Below are 19,203 nucleotides of genomic sequence, written 5' to 3'. Positions count from 1 at the left end.
AAGACTGGGTGTCTGTTAACAATAGCAATTCCGTAGCGCACGTCCCGCCTGAAAACACGTCCGAGGGCTCCGAGCCAAGCGCGTCAAGAGCCCGCACTTCTGAGCTGCCATGGACGCGCTGGACCTGCTGATCGGCGGCTTCCGCGCCGAGCCGGCAGCACCGCCGTTTGCGCACGAGGAGGCCGGCGCTGAGGCGGCGCAGGAGGAGAAGCGAGAGGACAACCCGAGCAGCAGCAGCAGCGGCAGCTCCAGCGACAGCAGCTCCGAGGACGAGCCCGACGAGGACATGGACTTCCCCTGCACGCAGCTGCTGGCGCCCGCCGACGAAGAGGCGAAGCAGCCAGAGCCGGAAGCGCCGCTGCCTGTGTCGGTGCCGCAGCCGCCTATGAGCCCCGCGGCGGCCGCCCGCTCGCCCGTCAAGTCTCGTGCGTCGCCCGCCAAGGCCCGTGCGTCGCCTGTGAAGCCTCGTGCGTCGCCCGTCAAGGCCCGCTCGTCGCCCCTGAAGATCCGCTCGCCGGCCAAGCCGCGCGCGTCGCCCGTGAAGATCCGCTCGCCGGCCAAGCCGCGCGCGTCGCCGCTCAAGGCTCGCTCGCCTGCCAAGGCCCGCGCGTCGCCTGTGAAGGCCCCGCGGCCTCCCGTGGCGCCGACGCCGCTGGTGGACAGACTGGTGGAGGAGGAGAAGAAGCAGGAGAGCAAGGAGGAGGAGAAGGAGGAGAAGGAAGTGGACGCACAGGACGACACGCCCGAGGAGTTCCGAGCCAAGGGCGCGGAGGGCAAGTTCACGAGGGTGTTCCCCGTGGTGGCGAAGCTGGTGGAGACCGGCGGCTGGCAGATCGCCCAGGGCCACAACACGCTCTTCTGCGCCATGCCGGGCGTGCAGTTCTTCAACTTCAAGCCCAACATCAACGTGTTCGACTCCAAGATCAAGGCGTGCTGGAAGTTCATCCAGATCGCCGGTGAGAAGAAGGAGGACAGCGAGGACCAGGAGCTCTGGGACCTGCTCTGGCCCATTGCCCAGAAGGAGTTCGGCTGGTTCACCATGATGTGCGGCCCCGAGACGTGGTACGTCAAGCCTAACACGAAGTTCGAGAGCTTCCTGCCGAACGAGACGATCTTCCAGACCAAGAAGCGCGCCGTGCTGAAATGTCTGGCGGTCGAGGTCGGCGACATCGAGCTGGGTGACTCGGCGGAGGGACACCAGGTCATCGCCTTTGCGCCGCGCGTGGTGCAGCCGACACCTGCGCCTGCTCCGAAGAAGGTCAAGACGTCCTTGTTCAAGACCCCGTCGCCCGCGGTGAAGCCTGTGAAGCGGACTGCCTCGAACTCAAGCATGAACTCCAAGTTCATAACGCCTACTCAGCGTGCGTCGCCCAGCTCGACAACCACCAGCGTGAAGCGCAAACTTGCGTCGTCTGCGTCAAAGCTAAAGAGCTTGTCATCCAAGAAGGCGAAGGGAGGTAAAGCTGGTGCGAAGAAGCCAGCCACGAAGAAGAAGAGGAAGAAGGGTGTGTCTGACACAGCATCGGACGTCAGCAAAGCGGATGAATTCAACTTCACTCCCCCCGAATTCCGATGCTCCTTCGGAATCGTGTATGCGAAGCTGCAAGATGAAGGCTGGCACCACAGGTGCGGAACGTTTGAGTACGACTACTTTGCGCCAACATACACGGAAGCGACGAAGCATGAAGATATCAATTACTTCCAGTCCCAGGCGAGTTTAGAGAACTTCCTCAAGGTGAGCGGCACATGGCAGCGCATTGAGGATGAGCTCCGAGAAGAGCACGATCAAGTAGTTAATGAAGAACGTGAAAAGGCGTTGGAGCGACACCACCAGCGACTGGAGCAGCAAGCAGCAAGAAAGAGAAACCTGGCGACATACAGTGCTCCAGTTCTAGGACAAGCTGCGCCTGCCCCCGCTGCCCCGAAGCCGAAGGCAAAGCCGAAGAAAGTCAAGAAGGCCGCTCCCAAAAGGACAGCTACTCCTCCTCCTGCACAAACTTTATACCAGGCTGAAGTCGAGGCTGCCAGGGCTGCTGAGGCTGCTGAGGCTGAGGAGAGGATGTCCAGACTACCCAAGGTTAAGTTTGGTACAGTTCTGAAGAAGCTCATCGGCCGTGGTTGGTATTACCGACCTGGTCGATTTGAGTACGACTACTTCAAGCCAAGCGCCAACCCGAAGACAGCAGTATCGGGTGAAGACCGCTTCGAAAGCACTTCCGCCCTGGAGATTTATCTGAAGACGACAGGGCTGTGGGAGGAGATTGTAGAGGAGATAGAGCGGGACGAGCTCGACAAGATCGCTGCTACGCATCCTGCTATCGTGAATCACAATTACGCGGAGCCGCCAACGAAGCGTCCCAAGCTGGCGTCACCGCCGCCCGAGTCGGCTCAGTCTCCGAAGCGGGCAGTGAACGGTGGTGTCCCGAAGGAGGACGTGAAGGCGATCACCAACGACATCTGGGCCAACTCGCACGAGTTCGACTTCAACGAGTAGGCTCAGGATACCGCGTCCGGTCGTATCGGGCGCACGGAAATGAACCTGGGTAGACGACGGAGAGCATGGAGATAATCGATCAAGTGTGCTAGATTCAGGGAAACATTTGAGATTAGTAGGGCAGCAAGCAGCTCGCTAGCAGGTAGCAAAAGCGCCGCGAGACTCACTGGCATCGCTGTGAATAGCACGAGCGCAGCAGCGCTGCTGCCCCCGTTGAATGAATATATTACAGCACTCCCTTGAGCGACGCGCCTGCACGGCGGTTGATGTTCTGGCGCTCCGCCTCGATGCGGTTGATGGTCTGCTTGAGCTCCGCGATGTCCTCGGGCGTGGCGTCCTTGGTCGGCGTCGCCGTGAGGTTCGACATGTCCGCGTCCGCCATCTGCAGCTCTCCACACAGCGGCTTGTAAGCAACCCATAGAGCTCTCCAGCCAGCCAGGCCGGGCACGCACCCTGGAGCTCAGGCGGTTGAGCATCTCGACGATCCGGTCCTTGTCCGCTGCCAAAGCGCCCGCAACGCAGTGCACAGGTCAGTCTCTTTAACGCACTCGACGCCAAGACGCTGCGCTCTCACCGTAGGCGTCCGCGGTGTCGTAGGGCCGCTGCTCCGACTGGTTCTCGCTGCCGACAGCAACAGCCAGCAACAGGTCAGTGCCGTGTATCAATTTCGTAATTGCAGGCCTTCTACTCGTCCTCCGGCGATGCAAACGACACCGGGCGGAAGCGCAGAGGGAGCGCAGCACGTACATCTTCTCGAAGACCGAGTCCATGAGCTTCTTGAGCTTGTGGATGTCGTCCTGCATCTGCATGATCTGCTCCATGGTCGCCACCGCTGGTCCTCAATAATGGCGCCCTCTTCCTCCCCATGTTGCTTCATATAATTCCGTTTGATAGGATAATCTTAATGGATAGTGTGGACGATTTTCCGCCAATGGGCGCGTCCGACGCAACGCAGCCCTCACAGCTAAAGACCGAGTGCAGGCAGCGAGGGCCATGGCGTCTTCCCCGGAGGCCCAGTCGGGCAGCAGCAGCAGCAGCGAGGACGAGTTCGACCTGGGCGGGTCCTCGCTCAAGTCGGAGGGCGGCGCCGCCAAGAGCAGCAAGCCGGCGGACCCGGACAAGCTCTTCAGCGACGACAGCGACGACGATGACAACACGGAGGAAGATGACAAGAAGGGGGTGGCGTCCCCCAAGAAGGAGAGCCCCAGCGAGAAGGACAAGGAGATGGAGGACCTCTTCGGCTCGGACTACGACTCGGAGGAGGAGGAGTTCAAGGCCTCGTACGGAAGCGCTGCTGGTCATACTTAACCTCCCTGTAGATTGGTATTAACGGTGGGTATTATGACTAATTAGGGGTGTCAAGGAATCCCCCGCGCGCGACGGCGGCCGCAGCAATGAGGACCTCTTCGGTGACGACACGGGGGACCGTGGTGCTGTGGGAGGCGCCGACGGGGACAACGGCTACTCGGACAAGATGTGGCTGCCCAAGACCCCGCGAGCCCCCAAGACGGCCAAGTACTTCATCAGCAAGATGCCAAACATCCTGCGCCTGGTGCCGGAGCCCTACACCAAGGAGGCCATCAGGGCCGAGATGGAGAACCCGTCCGACGAGACGCTGTACCGCAACTACGTGCGCTGGCGCTACAAGCGCGACAACGCTACCGGTCGAGTGCTGCTGGACGAGAAGACGAAGCTCCCGCTGCGGGAATCCAACGCCAAGCTGGTGCAGTGGGAGGACGGCACGTTCTCGATGTTCGTGGGCAAGGAGGCCCTGACGCTGTCCCGCCAGAAGCTCGCTAATTCGTTCCTGTTCGTGAACGAGATGGCCAGTGACAGCCCGCACTTCCAGGACAGTGACGATGTGGTCCCCGGCCAGGAGAGCGTGCTGGAGGCCCACGCGCGTCTTAAGGAGAAGTTCACGATCCGCCCCATGACGACGGCCAGTAAGTCGCACAAGAGTCTGACCATGTCCATGCGCGCCAAGCACAACAAGAGTGTGCAGAAGCTTAAGGAGTACATTTCCGAGCTGGACGGCGAGCGAGAGCAGGAGCAGCGTGTTAAGATCACGGACGAGAAGTTGCGCCTGCAGAATCGTAAGAAGGCGCGCCAGGGCTACGAGTACGACCGCGAGCGCTCTTCGCGTATGGATGCGCAGTTCCTCGAGGAGGGCTACGACGCCATGGACTACGATGACGACGAGCACGTGGGTGCTATCAAGGAGCAATTCGGCAAGCGCAAGAGCTCGCAAGCGCACCGGAAACAAGGCGCTCGCCGCCCGGTACCTGGTGGCGGCTTCGATGAGTACCGCAGCAGCCAGCGCCAGCGCGAACTCGAGCGTGGGCGCGACGCTGAAAGATCAGAAAGCGACAACGACGCTGGCGTCGACGAGGGCGAGGACGAAGAGGAAGAAGAAGAGATGGTCATCCGCAGCCACAAGAAGCGGCGCACCGTGGATGAAGAGGACTCGGAGTAAGCTACAACTAGAATACCGACAACCGCACAAGATAGGCATTCCAGTCAAACTAGTTATCCTCAATCTACCATCCCTCACGTCTATCTCTTCTTAAACGTCAAGGTCAGCTTCGGCGTAGGTGGTTCCGCTGCTGGATATACCGGACGATTTCCGCACAACCGCTCCCGTACGCCACTGAGAGCAATGTTGAACCGGACGCGTAGTCATGCCATTGGATGTCCGCCCCATGTTCAACGAGGAGACGGACTACATCTAGGCTACGGTGCCCCACTGCAATGACCAATGCAGAAAACCCACCCAAGTTGTGAATATCGACTTGCGCTCTTGCATCAAGCAGTACTTGCACAATATCAGCGCGGCCTTCATGAGCAGCGCACATCAATGCAGTCCACCCTTCGTCATCTATAGCGTCGACACATGCCCCAGCAGTGAGGAGTGCACGCACAATACGATCGTAGCCATACTCGGCTGCCACGATTAGAGCTGTAGCTTCGTTGTGGACTTGAGCTTCAACATTCGCGCTCCGGCGCAATAGTAGCTGAACGATCTCGAGATTGTCTTTGAAAACGGCAGCAAGGAGTGGAGTCCAGCCGGTATTGTCAGGTAAATCAGTCGCAGCACCGCAGCCCAGGAGTAGCTTCACCACCTCCAAATGATTGTTCAACGCAGCAATCCTCAGAGCTGTGCCTCCGTTGTGGTCTTGGCTGTTGATGGACGCGCCATAGTCCAGTAACAGCCGAACGATTTCAATATGGCCACCCTGCGCAGCTCGAATAAGCGGAGTCCAACCTTCGTTGTCGTCTTGACCAACCGATGCTCCTCTACTCAAGAGAGCTTGGACAACCTCCAAATGCCCAGCCTTGGCAGAGACTTCTAGCGCTGTGGCTCCGTCGGCTCGTTGCTTGTCAATATCTACCCTGCGCTCCAACAGCAGCTCAACGATATCCAGATGCCCTTCTTGAGCGGCGATTATCAATGGAGTATTCCCTACAGCATCTCCGATATCGACACTCGCCCCAGCATTCAACAAAACCCGTACGACTTCATTCTGTCCGTGCTCGGCAGCTATCCACAGCGCTGTCGCCTTGTTGGGGCCTCGCCTGTTAATTGCTGCCTCCCGTTGGTGTTGGAGCTGGATGTACGCTTCCAGCTCCCCGCCATGAGCATTTCCACTTGGGCGTGAGAATGGGTCGGTCGGTTGTCTATGGATGTTCACGAGTTCGTCCAGCATCACCTGGACAACCTCGACACGACCCTTTTGAGCCGCCCTCATTAGAGGAGTCCAAGCGATTGCGTTCCACACATCTACGTCAGCTCCAGCGGCAAGAAGAGCTCGCATCACGTCGAGGTGCCCCTTATCACAGGCCAACGTCAGCGCCGTGTCTCCATTGAGGCACGCTCTGTTCACGTTCGCCCTCCAATTTATCAGCAATTGAGCGAGCTTAACGTCGTCCTCTCTAGCGGCAACCATGAGGGGGGTGCAGCCTTCATCGTCGGCCAAATCCACCGATGCGTCACTATACAGGAGGTCGCGCACAACAGCCATCTCGCCGTTCTCGCAGGCTAAACGCAGAGCTGTAGCGCCTGTGCAGCTTCGGTAGTTAACACTTGCCTTCCGGTTTAGCAGCAAGCTAACGATATCGGGGCGTCCTTCCTGGGCAGCAATCATAAGTGCCGTTCGTCCTGCAATGTCAGACAGGTTGACCGCCGCGCCTCCGTCCAGCAGCGCGTGCACAACGGCATAGTGACCATGAAGAACTGCAAGCTTCAAAGCCGAGGTCCCGTCCTCGCGCCTCCAGTTGACCGGTATGTTCCTCTCCAGCAACCGCTTGGTCATTTCGGTGAGCCCTTCTTGCGCGGTGATCAGCAAAGGACTCACTCCTTTGGCGTCGGCTAGCTCCAACACGGCTTCAACGTCCAACGCGAAGTCCGAGTCATAGTCGTCGTCCTGCTGGTTGTCGATGGCAGTCTCGTCTTCTAACACCAAAGCTGCCACGTCGAGCTGGTTCTCATCATCGTCCGCGCCTTCGTGTTCACTTGGAGCTTCATCTCGAACGTGCTTCGCCTTGCCAGAGCCTGGAGTCTCATGTGGCAGCGCTGCGCTCTCGATCTTCGCCATGTAGGTAGAGGTCGGTGCCTTGAACGACGCAGGAGAGCAGCTTCGAGCAATCGAGCTAGTAATCCGAGGAGAGTCGCGATCTGCACAACGCGACCGCAGGCCTGACTGGAAAACGCCTGAAGCCAGCGCGTTACAGGTGCCGCTTCAAGTCGCCGCGTCGTCATCTCCAGGGCGTTCAGAACGAACTCATCTGCCCACCTCCATGGTGGCCAAGCTGGGCTGCCTCGCGTTGCACATTGTTTTCATTCATTAGGCGTATCCTAGCATTGCGCTGTCTATCGATGGCGGGCACCCGACCTTCTGTCTGCCCTTCACTTTTGCATGAGGAACAGGCAGCTGTCCATGGCGCCTCGGAATGCGTCGCCCACGGCGGCGTGCAGCTCCTCGGGCGCGATATCGTCGCTGCTGGGCGTGGCATCACGCCACTTGGAGCGCGTTCGCAGGCCCTTGAGATATCGCAGCAGACTCAGATCGCCCTGTGGGAGCGCTAGCAGCAGCGTACCCTTAGGCAGCACCTCGTCGCGAAGTTGTTGCAGGAACGCATCCACCTTTTCACAGTACGCCTGCTGCCCAGCCATCCACACCTCGTGCTTCCCTACAAAATCGTTGCACAGCGCTGCACTCGCACTCGGGGGCTCGATCTCCACCCAACAAAGGTCCGGCTGCGGGGCTGCGTCACCCAACGCATCTTTCAGGCTGGCCTTTAGTGTCTCCCACGATGAGCAGTCTTCAACCTTCAAGATAGCACTGCCCGGGGCCGGCGAAGAGCTCGCTGCAGCGGAAGCTTTAGCTTTCACCGCTTGGGCATGGCGAAAGGGGCTCTGTGACTGTGCCTTCAGGTCGCCACTCGCGTACAGATCCCACGGCTTTCGCTCTGCGCCTGATGTGTCGGTAGCACCTTCAGTAGCTTCTGGCAGTTCTTCTGGTTTGCCAGAGCTCTGGAGGCGCAGCATGGTCATCTTTTTGTCCAAAGCAAAAGCTTTGTCCACGATCGAATCAAAAGCACCACTTGACGAGACTACCTCTGGAATGCCGAACCAAGGTCCTTCACGAACTTTCAGTAACAACAGCTCTAACGACGCGATGGCGTCCTCGGCCGAGTCGTGTCCAGCCTGAACCTGCATCTGGATGTCCTTCTTCAGATATGTCTTCGTCAGGTACTTCAGAGAAGTGCGGAATGGGAACCCGCGCTGATGAGGGTACAAAATGGCCGTGTCCGCGATCGTAGGGTGAACCAAGCGCAGAGCACGCAGGTCACTTGTTAACGAGTGACCCACGAGGATCGTGTCGTGGAAGAGGAACCGAGTCACCAAATCCCGCTGTACATCAGCCAGGATGTACTTCGTGTCACGCAAAGTCTCCTCGGAGATACCGCTGAATTCTGTGTGGTAGTTGATGATAGTGCTCTGTGGCTTCACAAGTTGGTCGTATACGACGGCGCCCTTGATGTCTACAACCGTCACGCGCGTAAGTTCCATGCCAATGTCCGTCTCACACATTTCACAGTCCAACGCGTAGATAAAGTCACTGCTCGAGGAAGCGTTGGCCAACGTCTCGTCCGTCTCCATGGCTGCTCCTTCTTCGTCATCATCTTCGTCATCAGAGACTGGAGCTGAACCTGCAGGAGCAAGTTGAGATCGTGGCTTCGTTGCAACGTATCGATCACGCGTGTTCCCGTCCGTTGACTCTAAGAGCTTGCGCTGCTCCTCCTCAACATCGGTCGGGTAGCCGTGCTGCTTCATCTCTTCGAGTGAGAGTGTATAATACCTAAAAGCCTCCGGGTTCAAGGGCTCTTCCTCACGCTTCGTGCCATTTCCATTCGTATCCGTCGATGGGGGTTCTTGCTTCGATAAACCGTTCGCTTGTGCCTTATTCTGCAGAATAAGCGCTCCATCGGCCGATCGGGGCACGTCAACTGCGATCGCTTTCGCCAGCGACAACCAAATGGAGCGAGGTTTGTCGTCGCCGCGGCGTTCCTTAGCCAAATGCTCGGGTACTTTGTGGGCGTAGGTCTCATCCGTGACAGGATCCGTCCTGAACTCGTGCATGCTACCGTCTTGACTCACCAACACATCCAACGTGTACGCGTCGTCTTCCTCGTCCTCCATCATCACTGTATCCTGGTCTACGGGAGTTTCTTCAGGTCCAGCCGCTTTCGTCGTGCGTTGTCTCCACTTTAGGTGCAACAAGTCGCCGTCCAGCTCCCACGTTCCTCCAAGCGGTTGGCTCTTGCGTGTGAACCTCCCCGTCGGCAAGAACACCAGCTCGTCCGTGAAGCCCGCCGAGTGCTTCATCAAGAACGTCAGCTCGTGCGCGTAGAACAGTTCGTCGGTGGACAGCTCGTGGGTGTCCACCGTGGGTCTCGGGAACTTGTACATGAGCTCGGGCAGCGGCGCCTCGGCCCTCCTGACCTGGTTCAGCTCCTGCTTCGTGAGCACCACCGGGACGCTCGAGCACGCGTCGAAGAAGCCCAGCTTGGCTCGGTACTTCTGCAGCACCGACGGGTGCATCTTGGCCAGCAGCACCACGCAGACCCTGGAGGGCAGCGGCGCCTCGGGCAGCAGCGACGGCAGCAGGAAGCGGCTGACGCGGCCCTGCTCCTTCCGGCTGCCGCCGCGCAGCACGTTGAGCACGAGCTTCTGCACCTCCTCCACGTCCAGACGCTGCCTGCTCCTGGCCGCCGCCATCCACGCGCCGAAGTCCAGCAGCACGCGGCTGCGCGGCTGCTGCCGCGGGTGCTTGACGATCAGGTCCTCGGCGTACGCGCGCTCGTCCTGGTGTTCGTCGCGTCTGCGGTCGCTGTAGCCATTGCCGCCGTTGCCGCTGTAGCGCGTCGGCTGGCGGTGGGTCAGCGGCGGTCGGTTGTCGTATGCGGAGGCTGAGAGCGGCGCCCGGGCGTCCTGCAGCGACGAGTGCAGGCGCTTGCGCGGGTTGGCAGAGCCTGGCGTGGGTAGTATCGCCTCGTTTGCGGCCGGTAGAGCGGCCAGCGCGGCGGGGGAGACATCAGTAGAAGCGCGAGACGCAGACGCAGCAGACGCAGGGGGCTGCGCGGCCTCCTCGCCCTCCTCCAGGATCTCGCCGTCTTCGTAGTCGTCGTCCGATGCCATCGATGCTGTGCTGGTTGGCAGATGATGCGAGTTACTGGGGGTACGGGGGTGGGGTACGGTACGGGGTTACGATGTGTAGCCATAATGGGAAAGATTGCACCACGTTGAAGTGGTTGCTCACCTGACTCACCTTCACTCGCTCCTGCAAGACCGTTGAGTGCTCTGGAGTGAGTGCAGGAACCTCACCTTACGTTGGTACTGTACGAAGTTTCAACCCTGTGTGGAGACGGCCAGCTTGCTGCCAGCCAAAGGCATAAGACCGCGTGGATGAAGGTGCCAGCTGTCAGCGGGGCGTCAAGCAGGGACCGGTTGAACCCATGACACATGCACACTACTCGCTGGCGAGTGACCAGAGCGGTGGAAAGAGTTTGGCGCTGTCTTAAGCCTCTGCTATCACCTCTGACTGTCGTGGCGGACTCAGTCCCCAATCTTCTTCTTGCCCCGCAAGAAGCTCCTGCCTGTTCCAGCTGATACCTTCCTCTCGCCATGGGCCAAGTCTGCTCCGGCGCCGGCGTCAGCAAGCACGTGAGCGCGCCGCGCGACCCAGCGGACAAGGAGCTGGACCCGATCGAGCTGCGCCAGACCAAGATCCCGGACTTCGACGAGTTCTTCGAGTCGGCGGCCGCGCCGCTCAATGAGCTCGTGGACATCCACAACGGCATCGCCGGGAGCGAAGAGGACCTCAAGTCGGCGGCGGCGGCGCTGCAGGGTGAGACGCAAGTGCGGCTCACGGTCGACCAGGCCGGCCGGGTGGCGCTGGTGCTCTGGAAATTCGACGACAAGGACGAAATGCACGTGCTCACGGCGGCGGAACGCGACGAGAAGCTCAGCTTCAGCACGGAGCTGAAGGAAGCCTTCGACACTACCGAACACGCCGTCACCCAACTGAATACGGCGCTGGAGAAGCCTCCTACCAATGCGCCGCTCTGTGAGTATGAGGAAAAGCGTGGTCGGCTGTTCGTGACCAAGCGCGGTCAACTCGATGTGCTGGTTCGTGACGTGAACGTGGCTGTCTTCACACTGCGCAAGCTGCTCATGATCCAGGCGCACGTGACCAGCTTGAGCGAGGCTGCGAAGGTGCTCATGACGGAGCTGGCTAAAGTCGAGGACATGAGCACGTTGAGTATCGCGACGGACGACAAGGGCGCCATCAAGATCATGAACGGCGACGACGAGTTGGATCTGCGCAAGATCAAGAACCTACGGGCACCAGTAGCTCAACTTCGTGATGCTATGGTCGACTTGGTGGACAACGTGCAGACCGCAGTGACTTCCGTGCCCGAGCTGGCCGAGTCTTCTGCTGCTTTCGTCGAGGAAGCCAAGGCGCTCCCAGCTAAGGTTCCAGACGCCGTGTCCAATTCAGGTCTGAGCATCACGGAGACGCCGAAGGCAGCGACAGCCACGACAAGCAATGTCAAGGCCCTGAGCAACGGTCCCAAGATCGCTCGGGCTACCACCATCATGATCCAGTACGCTGGTCGCGAGCTCGTTCAGGCTGCCGCGATCCCGCGTGGTGGCTAAGGTGTTGGATATTTCGTTAGTCAAGACATGATCGAAGTGCAGGAGTTATGTGTGTGGAAGTAGAAAATGGAGAAGCTAGAGCACGAGGAAAGAAGTGCAGTACAAAAAATGAAATGTGTCATTTGTCTATCATCCAAGTGCCTCTCAATGTTACGTGTCGGTGCCACTAAACCCGCTCTAGTAACTCTCGCTCGGCATGATGGCTCTCAAACTTCGATAAAGGCTGAAAGAATTCGTGCTGGAGCAGCATCCGTAAGGTTGCGTGAGGTACGGATGTAGCAGACCCAGCTCCGGCACAAACACTGATAAGGATCTGCACAGTGGCGCGCAAAGCCAATTAAGCATCGTATTCAGTCAAAGCGGCAGTGACGAGCACATAATGCCTTACCTGGGCTTTGCTCTCTAGAAGGCGAAAGTTTTCTTGGCAAACTACCACCGATAAGGAGAAAGCACCAGCTCCGGAACGACCCATTGGCGAAAATCTGATGGTGCTCTCACCTTTTGACTTGGCCTGAAAGTGGAACTCCATCTGAAGGCGAGGCACTGGTTAGTGAAAAAAGAAAGCGCAGATGCCTTACAACCACTTACAGGTGAGTAGCGACGGTTGACACACTCCAGCACATCTTTTTTCACTACTTGGCAGCTCCACATCTCATCGAAAGAAATCCCCCCTACAAGCACAATCGCAAATGTGTCGTTGCACGATACGCAAATTTCATTCTCTTGTGACAGCCGCTGTTGAGACTTGCAGTTACCAATGCGGTACTTGAACACAAAATTGTCGTCTCGGCATCCAAGGTACTTGCTGCGGAACTCTTGCAAGTTCCGAGGCAGGGTGACTGGGTATAACATTGAAAAAATAATCACTGACAGGTCTTGGAGGAGTGCACTCTCTCGTTTCTCCATCACCTCTGACAGAGAGTTGCTACACGCATAAACGAGCTTTCAAGAACAGCCTTATGGGCATCGATACAAACCAAATAGCCACTTACCTCTGAAACGGATCGATGTACTCTCCAAAGTCAAGTTTTCCGAGAAAAAGTCGACGGCCTGAGTGGGAGACCATAACATGTTCAGGGAGGACGCGCTGAAAGGTACAATGCGGGCCAATAGATTGAATGTTAGAGTGACATACAAATTCGGTAGCTACAAATCTGTACGCACCGTATTGAGCTGGTAGGTTGACTGGTCGAGCAAGTCGAGCAGTGCGAGAAGGAGTTCTCGAGAGTATAGCTTGAATAGCGTTGAAGTTTCAAGCAGAACGCCATCGTCGGAGAGCATTTCAGACAAACTGCGTCCCTGTGCGTCAGTCACGACAATAGTTAATTCTAGTTATGTGGCAGGTTCCCAGTCAGGAAGTTTACCTGAACAAACTCAAAGTAGTGTCGGGTCGTGACGTCTTCCATGACCAAAGCTTCCTGCTTCGTCCCTGTGACATCTTCGCTACCGAGATACTGCTGGACGTATGGACTCAGTGATAGCTGCCGATAAGCTGACACCAAGTTGTCGAGCCATGCAAGAGCTTCTTCGCTGGCACTCTGACGCCGAACCATCACTACGATGGCTAGCTCGGCGTCTTTGGCGTCGTCTTCGTCTCCACCATTCTGCGTTTGCGAGTCAAGTGTAGCCATCCCAACTTGCACCTCACGGAATTGCAGCAGGACGGGATAGAAGGTCTCCTTCAGGACGCGATCTGTGCTTTCATCGCATTGGTGCAATCTCAATCGGTACCGCGCCCTCTGTCGGTCTTCCACTCGCAGATTTCGAGCGTTTGCGTATTGGAACTTCCATGGGCATGCACGTTCATGCTCAGCGCGTACTTTGTCGGAACCAGAGAAATTCGATTCCACCCATTTTGACGCGAGTGCATCTCCCATGGCTTCTTCTTGTTCAGCTAGCTTTCCTCTCAATATCTCCGCTTGCTTGACGACCGGGTGCAAGAAGCTGACATCAATCGGATCGGTTTGGCGCTGTGTGTCGACCACTTGACGAAGAAACTGAGTCTGCCAAGCACATTGTTAGGTAGGCGGCTGGTTATCTTTTCTTTTTCGTCCACATGCCAACTCGCCTTACTTTTTTCTTGAGCTCGTCGATAATACCGTCAACGTGGGCAGCAGCAGTAGCAGAGTCTGACCAGTTGCATAGGTCTCGTTGAAAGAGCTGGAAGGAGTGAGTTTGGCCTTCGTGCTGATGATGCAAGGGTAAAATACAACGTTCACCGTAAATTGTCTTAGATCAGCGCTTCGCAAAACACCTTCCTCCCCCACCTCTCGATTGAATCGCTGGGCCAGCTCATCGCTCAAGAAACCCGCATCCACAAGAAAGTCGAGAAACCGCACCCTACAACGCCAAACACCAAATTACGCGTTAGTCCCACCGCAGAATACGAATGGAGGTGGTCGTAGCCTACCACTGCTGATCATCTAGAGTCGGGGAGCCACCCCCATAGCGATCGAACGCTTTCCGGTAGGGATCGCGGACTGCTGCCATTGATCGGGCTCTTCAATCTGGCACTGAGGCTTGAACAGTCACAGCAGCTTCGGATATGCCAGCAATAGTGACGAGGATGGCGCTGGTGCTCCTCGTACTGGCTGCAGCTACGCAGTTGGTCATCTGCGCCGGTGTATCTCTCGTTCGAGACGACCTGAAAGAGGTCGTAACACCGCGTGGATCCCCCATTGATGCTAATGCCATGCAGACAATACTGCATGGCGTTCAGCAGGAGCAGCCCGAGTCTCTCTATCTCCTGGCGATGGTCAAGTTCTACGGCCACGGCGTGGAGCAAAACGTGGGTGCTGCAGTGACGTTGCTGGAAAGAGCTGCGGAGCGTGGTCATCGCGACGCCGAATTCGCTTTGGGCGTCTTGTACGGTCGAGGAGAGGGTGTCCCCCGCAGTGACAGCCTCAGTGCTTCATGGCTCGCTAAGAGTGCTGCACGCGGTCATACTGATGCGAAATGGATGCTCGCCACGTGGGTATTCTCTTCCTCTTGTGTTGTGTAGATCGAGTGATGTACTGCTAACGAACTGTCAGTGCAGAATGTACAATGAAGGACGCGGGGTGACTGAAGACGTGGGTCGCGCGGTGGAGCTGCTACAGGAGGCTGCAAACTCCGGTAGTGCTCAAGCGAAATTCCATCTTGGCGTCATGCACGAGTACGGTCGTGGCGTGCCGCAGGACTTCAGACGGGCTGCCGAGCTGTACCAGCAAGCGCACGAACACCAGGTAGCCGATGCTACGTACTACCTTGGCCTGTTGCACATGCAGGGTCGAGGCGTCGACCAAAGCTTCGTGCGCGCGCGGGAGTATTTCCAGGAGGCTGTCGAGCTCGGTAGCGCTGAGGCCATGTACGCAATGGGGCAGATGCACGTTCACGGCCAAGGCTCCGCTGTGGACTACTCGCAGGCGCTCTACTGGCTCAAGCGTGCAGCTCAGCAAGAGGACACGCGTGTTAGCGCGACGGCGCGCACTGTGGCCGACGAGATCGAGTTCGTGCTGAGCCAAGCTGAGCTGCAGGTGCAAGCAAGCGAACGAATGCTCGGCGTTCCGATCCGCGTCCAGATTGGCACCATTGACGGTCATTAAAATGCTGACGTTCTCCTCCTTAGTGACGCATGATGCTGCGTATATTGGTGTGTTATTCTAGCATTCTAGCAGTTTAGGAGGAGGCCTTGGGCTCGGCAGCCAGGGCGCGCTCCAGGTCGGCGATGATGTCGGGCAGACCCTCGATGCCGACGGAGAGACGGATGAGGTTGTCGGAGATGCCGATCTCCTTACGCACCTCAGGGGGCACGGAGGCGTGCGTCATGATGGCGGGCGACTCGGCCAGCGACTCGACGGCGCCAAGGCTCTCGGCCAGCGTGAAGAGCTCGAGGTTCTCGAGGAAGGCGCGGGCCTTCTCGAGGCCGCCGCGCACGTAGAAGGTGACCATGCCGCCGAAGCCCGACGCCTGGTTCTTGGCGATCTCGTGCTGCGGGTGCGACTTGAGGCCCGGGTAGTACACCTTCTCGACGACGGGGTGTGCCTCCAGGTACTCGGCCACGGCCTGGGCGTTCTTGGCGTGGGCGGCCATGCGCACGTGCAGCGTCTTGAGGCCGCGGAGCGCCATGTAGCAGTCGAACGGGGCGGGCACGGCGCCGATGCCGTTCTGGATGAAGCGCAGCTTGGTGTTGATGTCCTCCGAGTTGGTGACGACGACGCCGCCCACGACGTCGCTGTGGCCGTTGATGTACTTGGTGATGCTGTGCAGCACGATGTCCGCGCCGAGCGTCAGCGGGTTCTGGAAGTAGGGCGACATGAAGGTGTTGTCCACGACCAGCAGCAGCTCGTGCTTCTTGGCGAACGCGGCCACGGCGCGGATGTCCGTGACCTTGAGCGTCGGGTTGGTGGGGCTCTCGACCCAGATGAGCTTCGTCTGGCCCGGGCGCAGCAGCTTCTCCACCTTCTTCAGGTCGCCCAGGTCCGTGAAGTCGAAGTCGATGCCGTACGTCGGGTGCACCGTCTGGCGGAAGTAGCGCTGCGTGCCGCCGTACACGTCGTCGATGCACAGCACGTGGTCGCCCTGCTTCAGCAGGTGCGTCACGGCCGTCGTGGCGGCCATGCCCGACGAGTAGCACACGGCGAAGCGGCCCTTCTCGCACGCGGCCAGCGCGCGCTCCAGCGCGCCGCGCGTCGGGTTGCCCGTGCGCGAGTACTCCCAGCCCTTGCCGAACGAGTTGGGCTGGCCGCGGCCGGCCACGACGCCCGGAGACGCCTGCGCGAACGTGCTGGCCAGCGTGATGGGCACGGCCACGGCGCCCGTGTGCTCGTCGGGCGCCTGGCCCTCGTGGATGGCCGTGGTGCCGAAGCCGTGGTGCTCGTCGACGTACTTGGAGGCGGCGCTGCTCATGGCGAAGGGGGCGAAGGGAGGACTGGTGCGCTCGGGGAGGCAAGATCGAAACTGACGTCAGTGGCGCGGAGCTGTGGACGAGCCCAGCCGTGCCACATCGCGCACACCAAAGATCTCATTGGCTGCTGGGAATGGCGTGTCTCGACTCGTCTACAGATCTGCTCGGCGAACGTGGCGGCGGCGGCAACCAGCGCCGTCGAGCGTTGAGCAATCGGTCAGCGGAGAGCTACATTCAGCTGCCAGGTGTCCCAGGTGTCCGACCCAGCAGCTCCAAGTGCAAGCCTCGCCAGAATCGTCGACAGTGGCGTTTACGTGTTGAAGACTCGTTTCTGCTGGTCCAGAATCTGGACTCCAGCTTCGTTCAAATCGGCGCACGCGTGCCTTCAAGCCCGCCCCGCGCCTACTGTCAAAGCTTCAAAAACACAGGAAACTGTACTGCCACCACAGTCTAAGTACGACTGGCACGGAGCACCACAGCTTTTCTGCGACCTGCACTCTACCCAGTATTTATGTTTTTTTGGCCAATGGAGAACTGTCGTAGCAGACAGGATTCATCCAATCACATCGAGGGAGGAGGCAGTACCAGCACTTTTGCTTTTGTAACCACCGACCACGGCGCTAAACCACTTGCTCCTACAACATGATCCCCCAACACCCCTGGCAACTCCTGGCTTCGGTAACACCACGCAGCGAAGGCGATGCTCTCCTAGCTGAACTCAAGAAGTACCGCGTGGACAAAAGCGACTTGACCCCGTGCCTCATCTGCATGCTGCCAGCACCGCATACCATGCGTGTACAGCGACTTATCTGTGCCTGCAAGGCCTGTGCTGATATCTCGAGAGGCTCCGCGTGTTCTTGGCGCGCGCGAGTCATGACGTGCCAAGTTCAAGGGTTAATGACAATAGAAGATGCCTACACGCACTGCACGCCTGCCCGCGCGCCGCGCAAGCCCGTCTTAACGCGAGCGATGAAAGAGATCGTGATGGACTGGGCCGCTCAAGGACTTAAACCGAAGCGTATCTACAATGCTCTTCTGCCACGGGTCAGTCTAACGGAGAGTACTGCCCCTTCCGTAGCCTCGGTGCAGCGCTTCGAGCACTACCACGTGACCGGGCGACTCGGCGGGAGTGATCTACTCGACGCTGTGCGGCAAAAAATCAAGGGTAGAGGCTTTACTTGTCATGAAGAAGAGGCCGCTGCGTTCACATTCATCAGCCGAAGCGATAGGGACGGCAAGCCCATCACCGGCAACGGAGGAGATTCAGATCCATTTGTGGTGGGTATCATCTCTAAGAAGCTCCTGCGTTGTGCGGATCGAGACCCGGAGTCATTCATCTTCCATCTCGACACCACCTACAAGCTTACTCAAGTTGGCTACCCCGTCGTCGTTGTTGGCATTTCGGACAGAGCGAGGCATTTCCATCTCGTGGCGATCTTTATCATTTCCCAATAGCAACAGCAGAACTTTGCAGAGATTCTCGGAATGTTGGCACACACATATATGTCTGTGACTGGAAAGCCACTTCGAGTCCGCTACGTGATGGGCGATGCCGACGCAGCCCAGTGGAGCGCTGTCATCGACGTGTTCGGGGAAGAATCCAATTATATGTTTCTCATGTGCTACTTTCACGTGGCAAAGAAGGTTTTCGAGAAAACGCGCTCTCTCCAACCCGCGATGGCTGCCTCCGTCATGGAAGCAATTCACAAGATGCACTTTGCAGCCAGCGAATCCGCCAACTTGAAAGTGCTAGATGAAGAGCAAGAAAACTGGTCCAAGCTTCCAGAGCTGAAGCGATTCTCGCAGTACTTTTCCAAGGTCTGGTTGAACCAGCGGTTCTGGCGATGGCAATGTTTCCACACGCCAGCGGATTCGCCACGATTAATAACCCATGCGAGACCTACAACGCAATGATCAAACGTGATGTGACGCTACGGAGAAAGCTGAAGGTTGGTGCTTTACTACCACAGCTACTGATACTGTGTGAGAGCGAATCCACGACCGCACGGCCATTCGCTACTTCCCCTGAAGCTGATGCGCGCCTTTTGCGACGCGTGAGGGCAATGAATCAGGCCGGCCTTCTCCAAATGACTTCGGCATCGCGATGCACCATAGCGTTCCTTCTCGTAAGTACGCCCGAAGAAGACCAGCAAGATGTTGTTCATGTGGTCAGCCAGGCTTCGCCGCGTGTGGTAGACGAGGTTCGCCGACGAACCGTTGAAGATCTACCTGTTACCGCGCAACTGAGCAAATGGCAGCTTTGATGGAGATTTCAGGTATGCCGTCCACAGGTTGGCCTGTCGATATGAAGACGGGTGTATGCCAATGCCCTTTCGCGAACAAGCACGGGTGTTGCATCCATGCCATCTATGCTTTGGAATGCCGTGGAGCTATCGACACCAACGGCCGTGAGGCGTTAGTAAACCGCGGTCCCACAGCACGGAAGGGAAGAAAGAGTAAGCAAGGGCGTCCACGCAATAGCGGTGCTGCACTTGCTATGCAATAGCTAGGTTGTGAAAGTTCATCTTATACATACATTTCCGTTCTCAAATAACTGCAGTCCGCGTGTTATATCGCCGTACTCTATTTACAACGTACTCGGAG

The 19,203-nt window shown here is 58.1% G+C and overlaps 9 protein-coding genes across 12 annotated transcripts; 4 read left to right on the top strand and 5 right to left on the bottom strand.

Annotated features, from left to right (window-relative positions):
• Positions 1–109: 109 nt before the first annotated feature.
• IUM83_06430 lies at positions 110–2,494 on the top strand (the record flags this gene model as incomplete). 2 transcript variants are annotated; one of them, XM_067930640.1, is made up of 1 exon in its annotated part: positions 110–2,494. In XM_067930640.1, one exon carries the CDS (start codon positions 110–112, stop codon positions 2,492–2,494), a length of 2,385 nt encoding a protein of 794 aa, XP_067800492.1. The 2 variants fall into 2 exon arrangements, with proteins under 2 accessions (XP_067800492.1, XP_067800491.1); XM_067930639.1 differs by having other exon boundaries at positions 2,222–2,494.
• A 226-nt stretch (positions 2,495–2,720) lies between these two features.
• On the bottom strand, positions 2,721–3,315 carry IUM83_06429 (dihydrolipoamide acetyltransferase; the record flags this gene model as incomplete). Its single annotated transcript, XM_067930638.1, has 4 exons — positions 2,721–2,876; positions 2,947–2,993; positions 3,069–3,115; positions 3,242–3,315. The coding sequence occupies 4 exons, from the start codon at positions 3,313–3,315 to the stop codon at positions 2,721–2,723; spliced, it is 324 nt and encodes a 107-aa protein (XP_067800347.1).
• Positions 3,316–3,487: 172 nt separating this feature from the next.
• On the top strand, positions 3,488–5,085 carry IUM83_06428 (RNA polymerase-associated protein LEO1; the record flags this gene model as incomplete). Its single annotated transcript, XM_067930637.1, has 3 exons — positions 3,488–3,774; positions 3,848–4,963; positions 5,070–5,085. 3 exons carry the CDS (start codon positions 3,488–3,490, stop codon positions 5,083–5,085), a joined length of 1,419 nt encoding a protein of 472 aa, XP_067800381.1.
• Positions 5,086–5,219: 134 nt separating this feature from the next.
• Positions 5,220–7,086, bottom strand: IUM83_06427 (Serine/threonine protein kinase; the record flags this gene model as incomplete). The annotated part of the gene is made up of 2 exons (XM_067930636.1): positions 5,220–5,237; positions 6,310–7,086. The coding sequence occupies 2 exons, from the start codon at positions 7,084–7,086 to the stop codon at positions 5,220–5,222; spliced, it is 795 nt and encodes a 264-aa protein (XP_067800339.1).
• Positions 7,087–7,397: 311 nt separating this feature from the next.
• Positions 7,398–10,193, bottom strand: IUM83_06426 (putative exonuclease; the record flags this gene model as incomplete). 3 transcript variants are annotated; one of them, XM_067930633.1, is made up of 1 exon in its annotated part: positions 7,398–10,193. In XM_067930633.1, one exon carries the CDS (start codon positions 10,191–10,193, stop codon positions 7,398–7,400), a length of 2,796 nt encoding a protein of 931 aa, XP_067800293.1. The 3 variants fall into 3 exon arrangements, with proteins under 3 accessions (XP_067800293.1, XP_067800294.1, XP_067800292.1); XM_067930634.1 differs by having other exon boundaries at positions 7,398–7,781; XM_067930635.1 differs by having other exon boundaries at positions 7,398–7,664.
• A 486-nt stretch (positions 10,194–10,679) lies between these two features.
• Positions 10,680–11,714, top strand: IUM83_06425 (uncharacterized protein; the record flags this gene model as incomplete). The annotated part of the gene is made up of 1 exon (XM_067930632.1): positions 10,680–11,714. One exon carries the CDS (start codon positions 10,680–10,682, stop codon positions 11,712–11,714), a length of 1,035 nt encoding a protein of 344 aa, XP_067800340.1.
• A 166-nt stretch (positions 11,715–11,880) lies between these two features.
• On the bottom strand, positions 11,881–14,204 carry IUM83_06424 (Protein kintoun; the record flags this gene model as incomplete). The annotated part of the gene is made up of 12 exons (XM_067930631.1): positions 11,881–12,027; positions 12,103–12,143; positions 12,213–12,243; positions 12,303–12,385; positions 12,470–12,639; positions 12,707–12,801; positions 12,879–13,013; positions 13,079–13,318; positions 13,535–13,717; positions 13,788–13,901; positions 13,982–14,054; positions 14,125–14,204. 12 exons carry the CDS (start codon positions 14,202–14,204, stop codon positions 11,881–11,883), a joined length of 1,392 nt encoding a protein of 463 aa, XP_067800350.1.
• Positions 14,205–14,280: 76 nt separating this feature from the next.
• Positions 14,281–15,298, top strand: IUM83_06423 (Extracellular protein SEL-1; the record flags this gene model as incomplete). Its single annotated transcript, XM_067930630.1, has 2 exons — positions 14,281–14,684; positions 14,752–15,298. The coding sequence occupies 2 exons, from the start codon at positions 14,281–14,283 to the stop codon at positions 15,296–15,298; spliced, it is 951 nt and encodes a 316-aa protein (XP_067800385.1).
• Positions 15,299–15,371: 73 nt separating this feature from the next.
• Positions 15,372–16,601, bottom strand: IUM83_06422 (Cystathionine gamma-lyase; the record flags this gene model as incomplete). The annotated part of the gene is made up of 1 exon (XM_067930629.1): positions 15,372–16,601. The coding sequence occupies one exon, from the start codon at positions 16,599–16,601 to the stop codon at positions 15,372–15,374; it is 1,230 nt and encodes a 409-aa protein (XP_067800338.1).
• Between the last annotated feature and the right edge of the window lie 2,602 nt (positions 16,602–19,203).

Source organism: Phytophthora cinnamomi (assembly GCF_018691715.1).
Source record: "Phytophthora cinnamomi strain GKB4 chromosome Unknown Contig1, whole genome shotgun sequence".
NCBI lineage: Eukaryota > Oomycota > Peronosporomycetes > Peronosporales > Peronosporaceae > Phytophthora > Phytophthora cinnamomi.
This window is presented reverse-complemented; position numbering and strand designations above follow the sequence as displayed.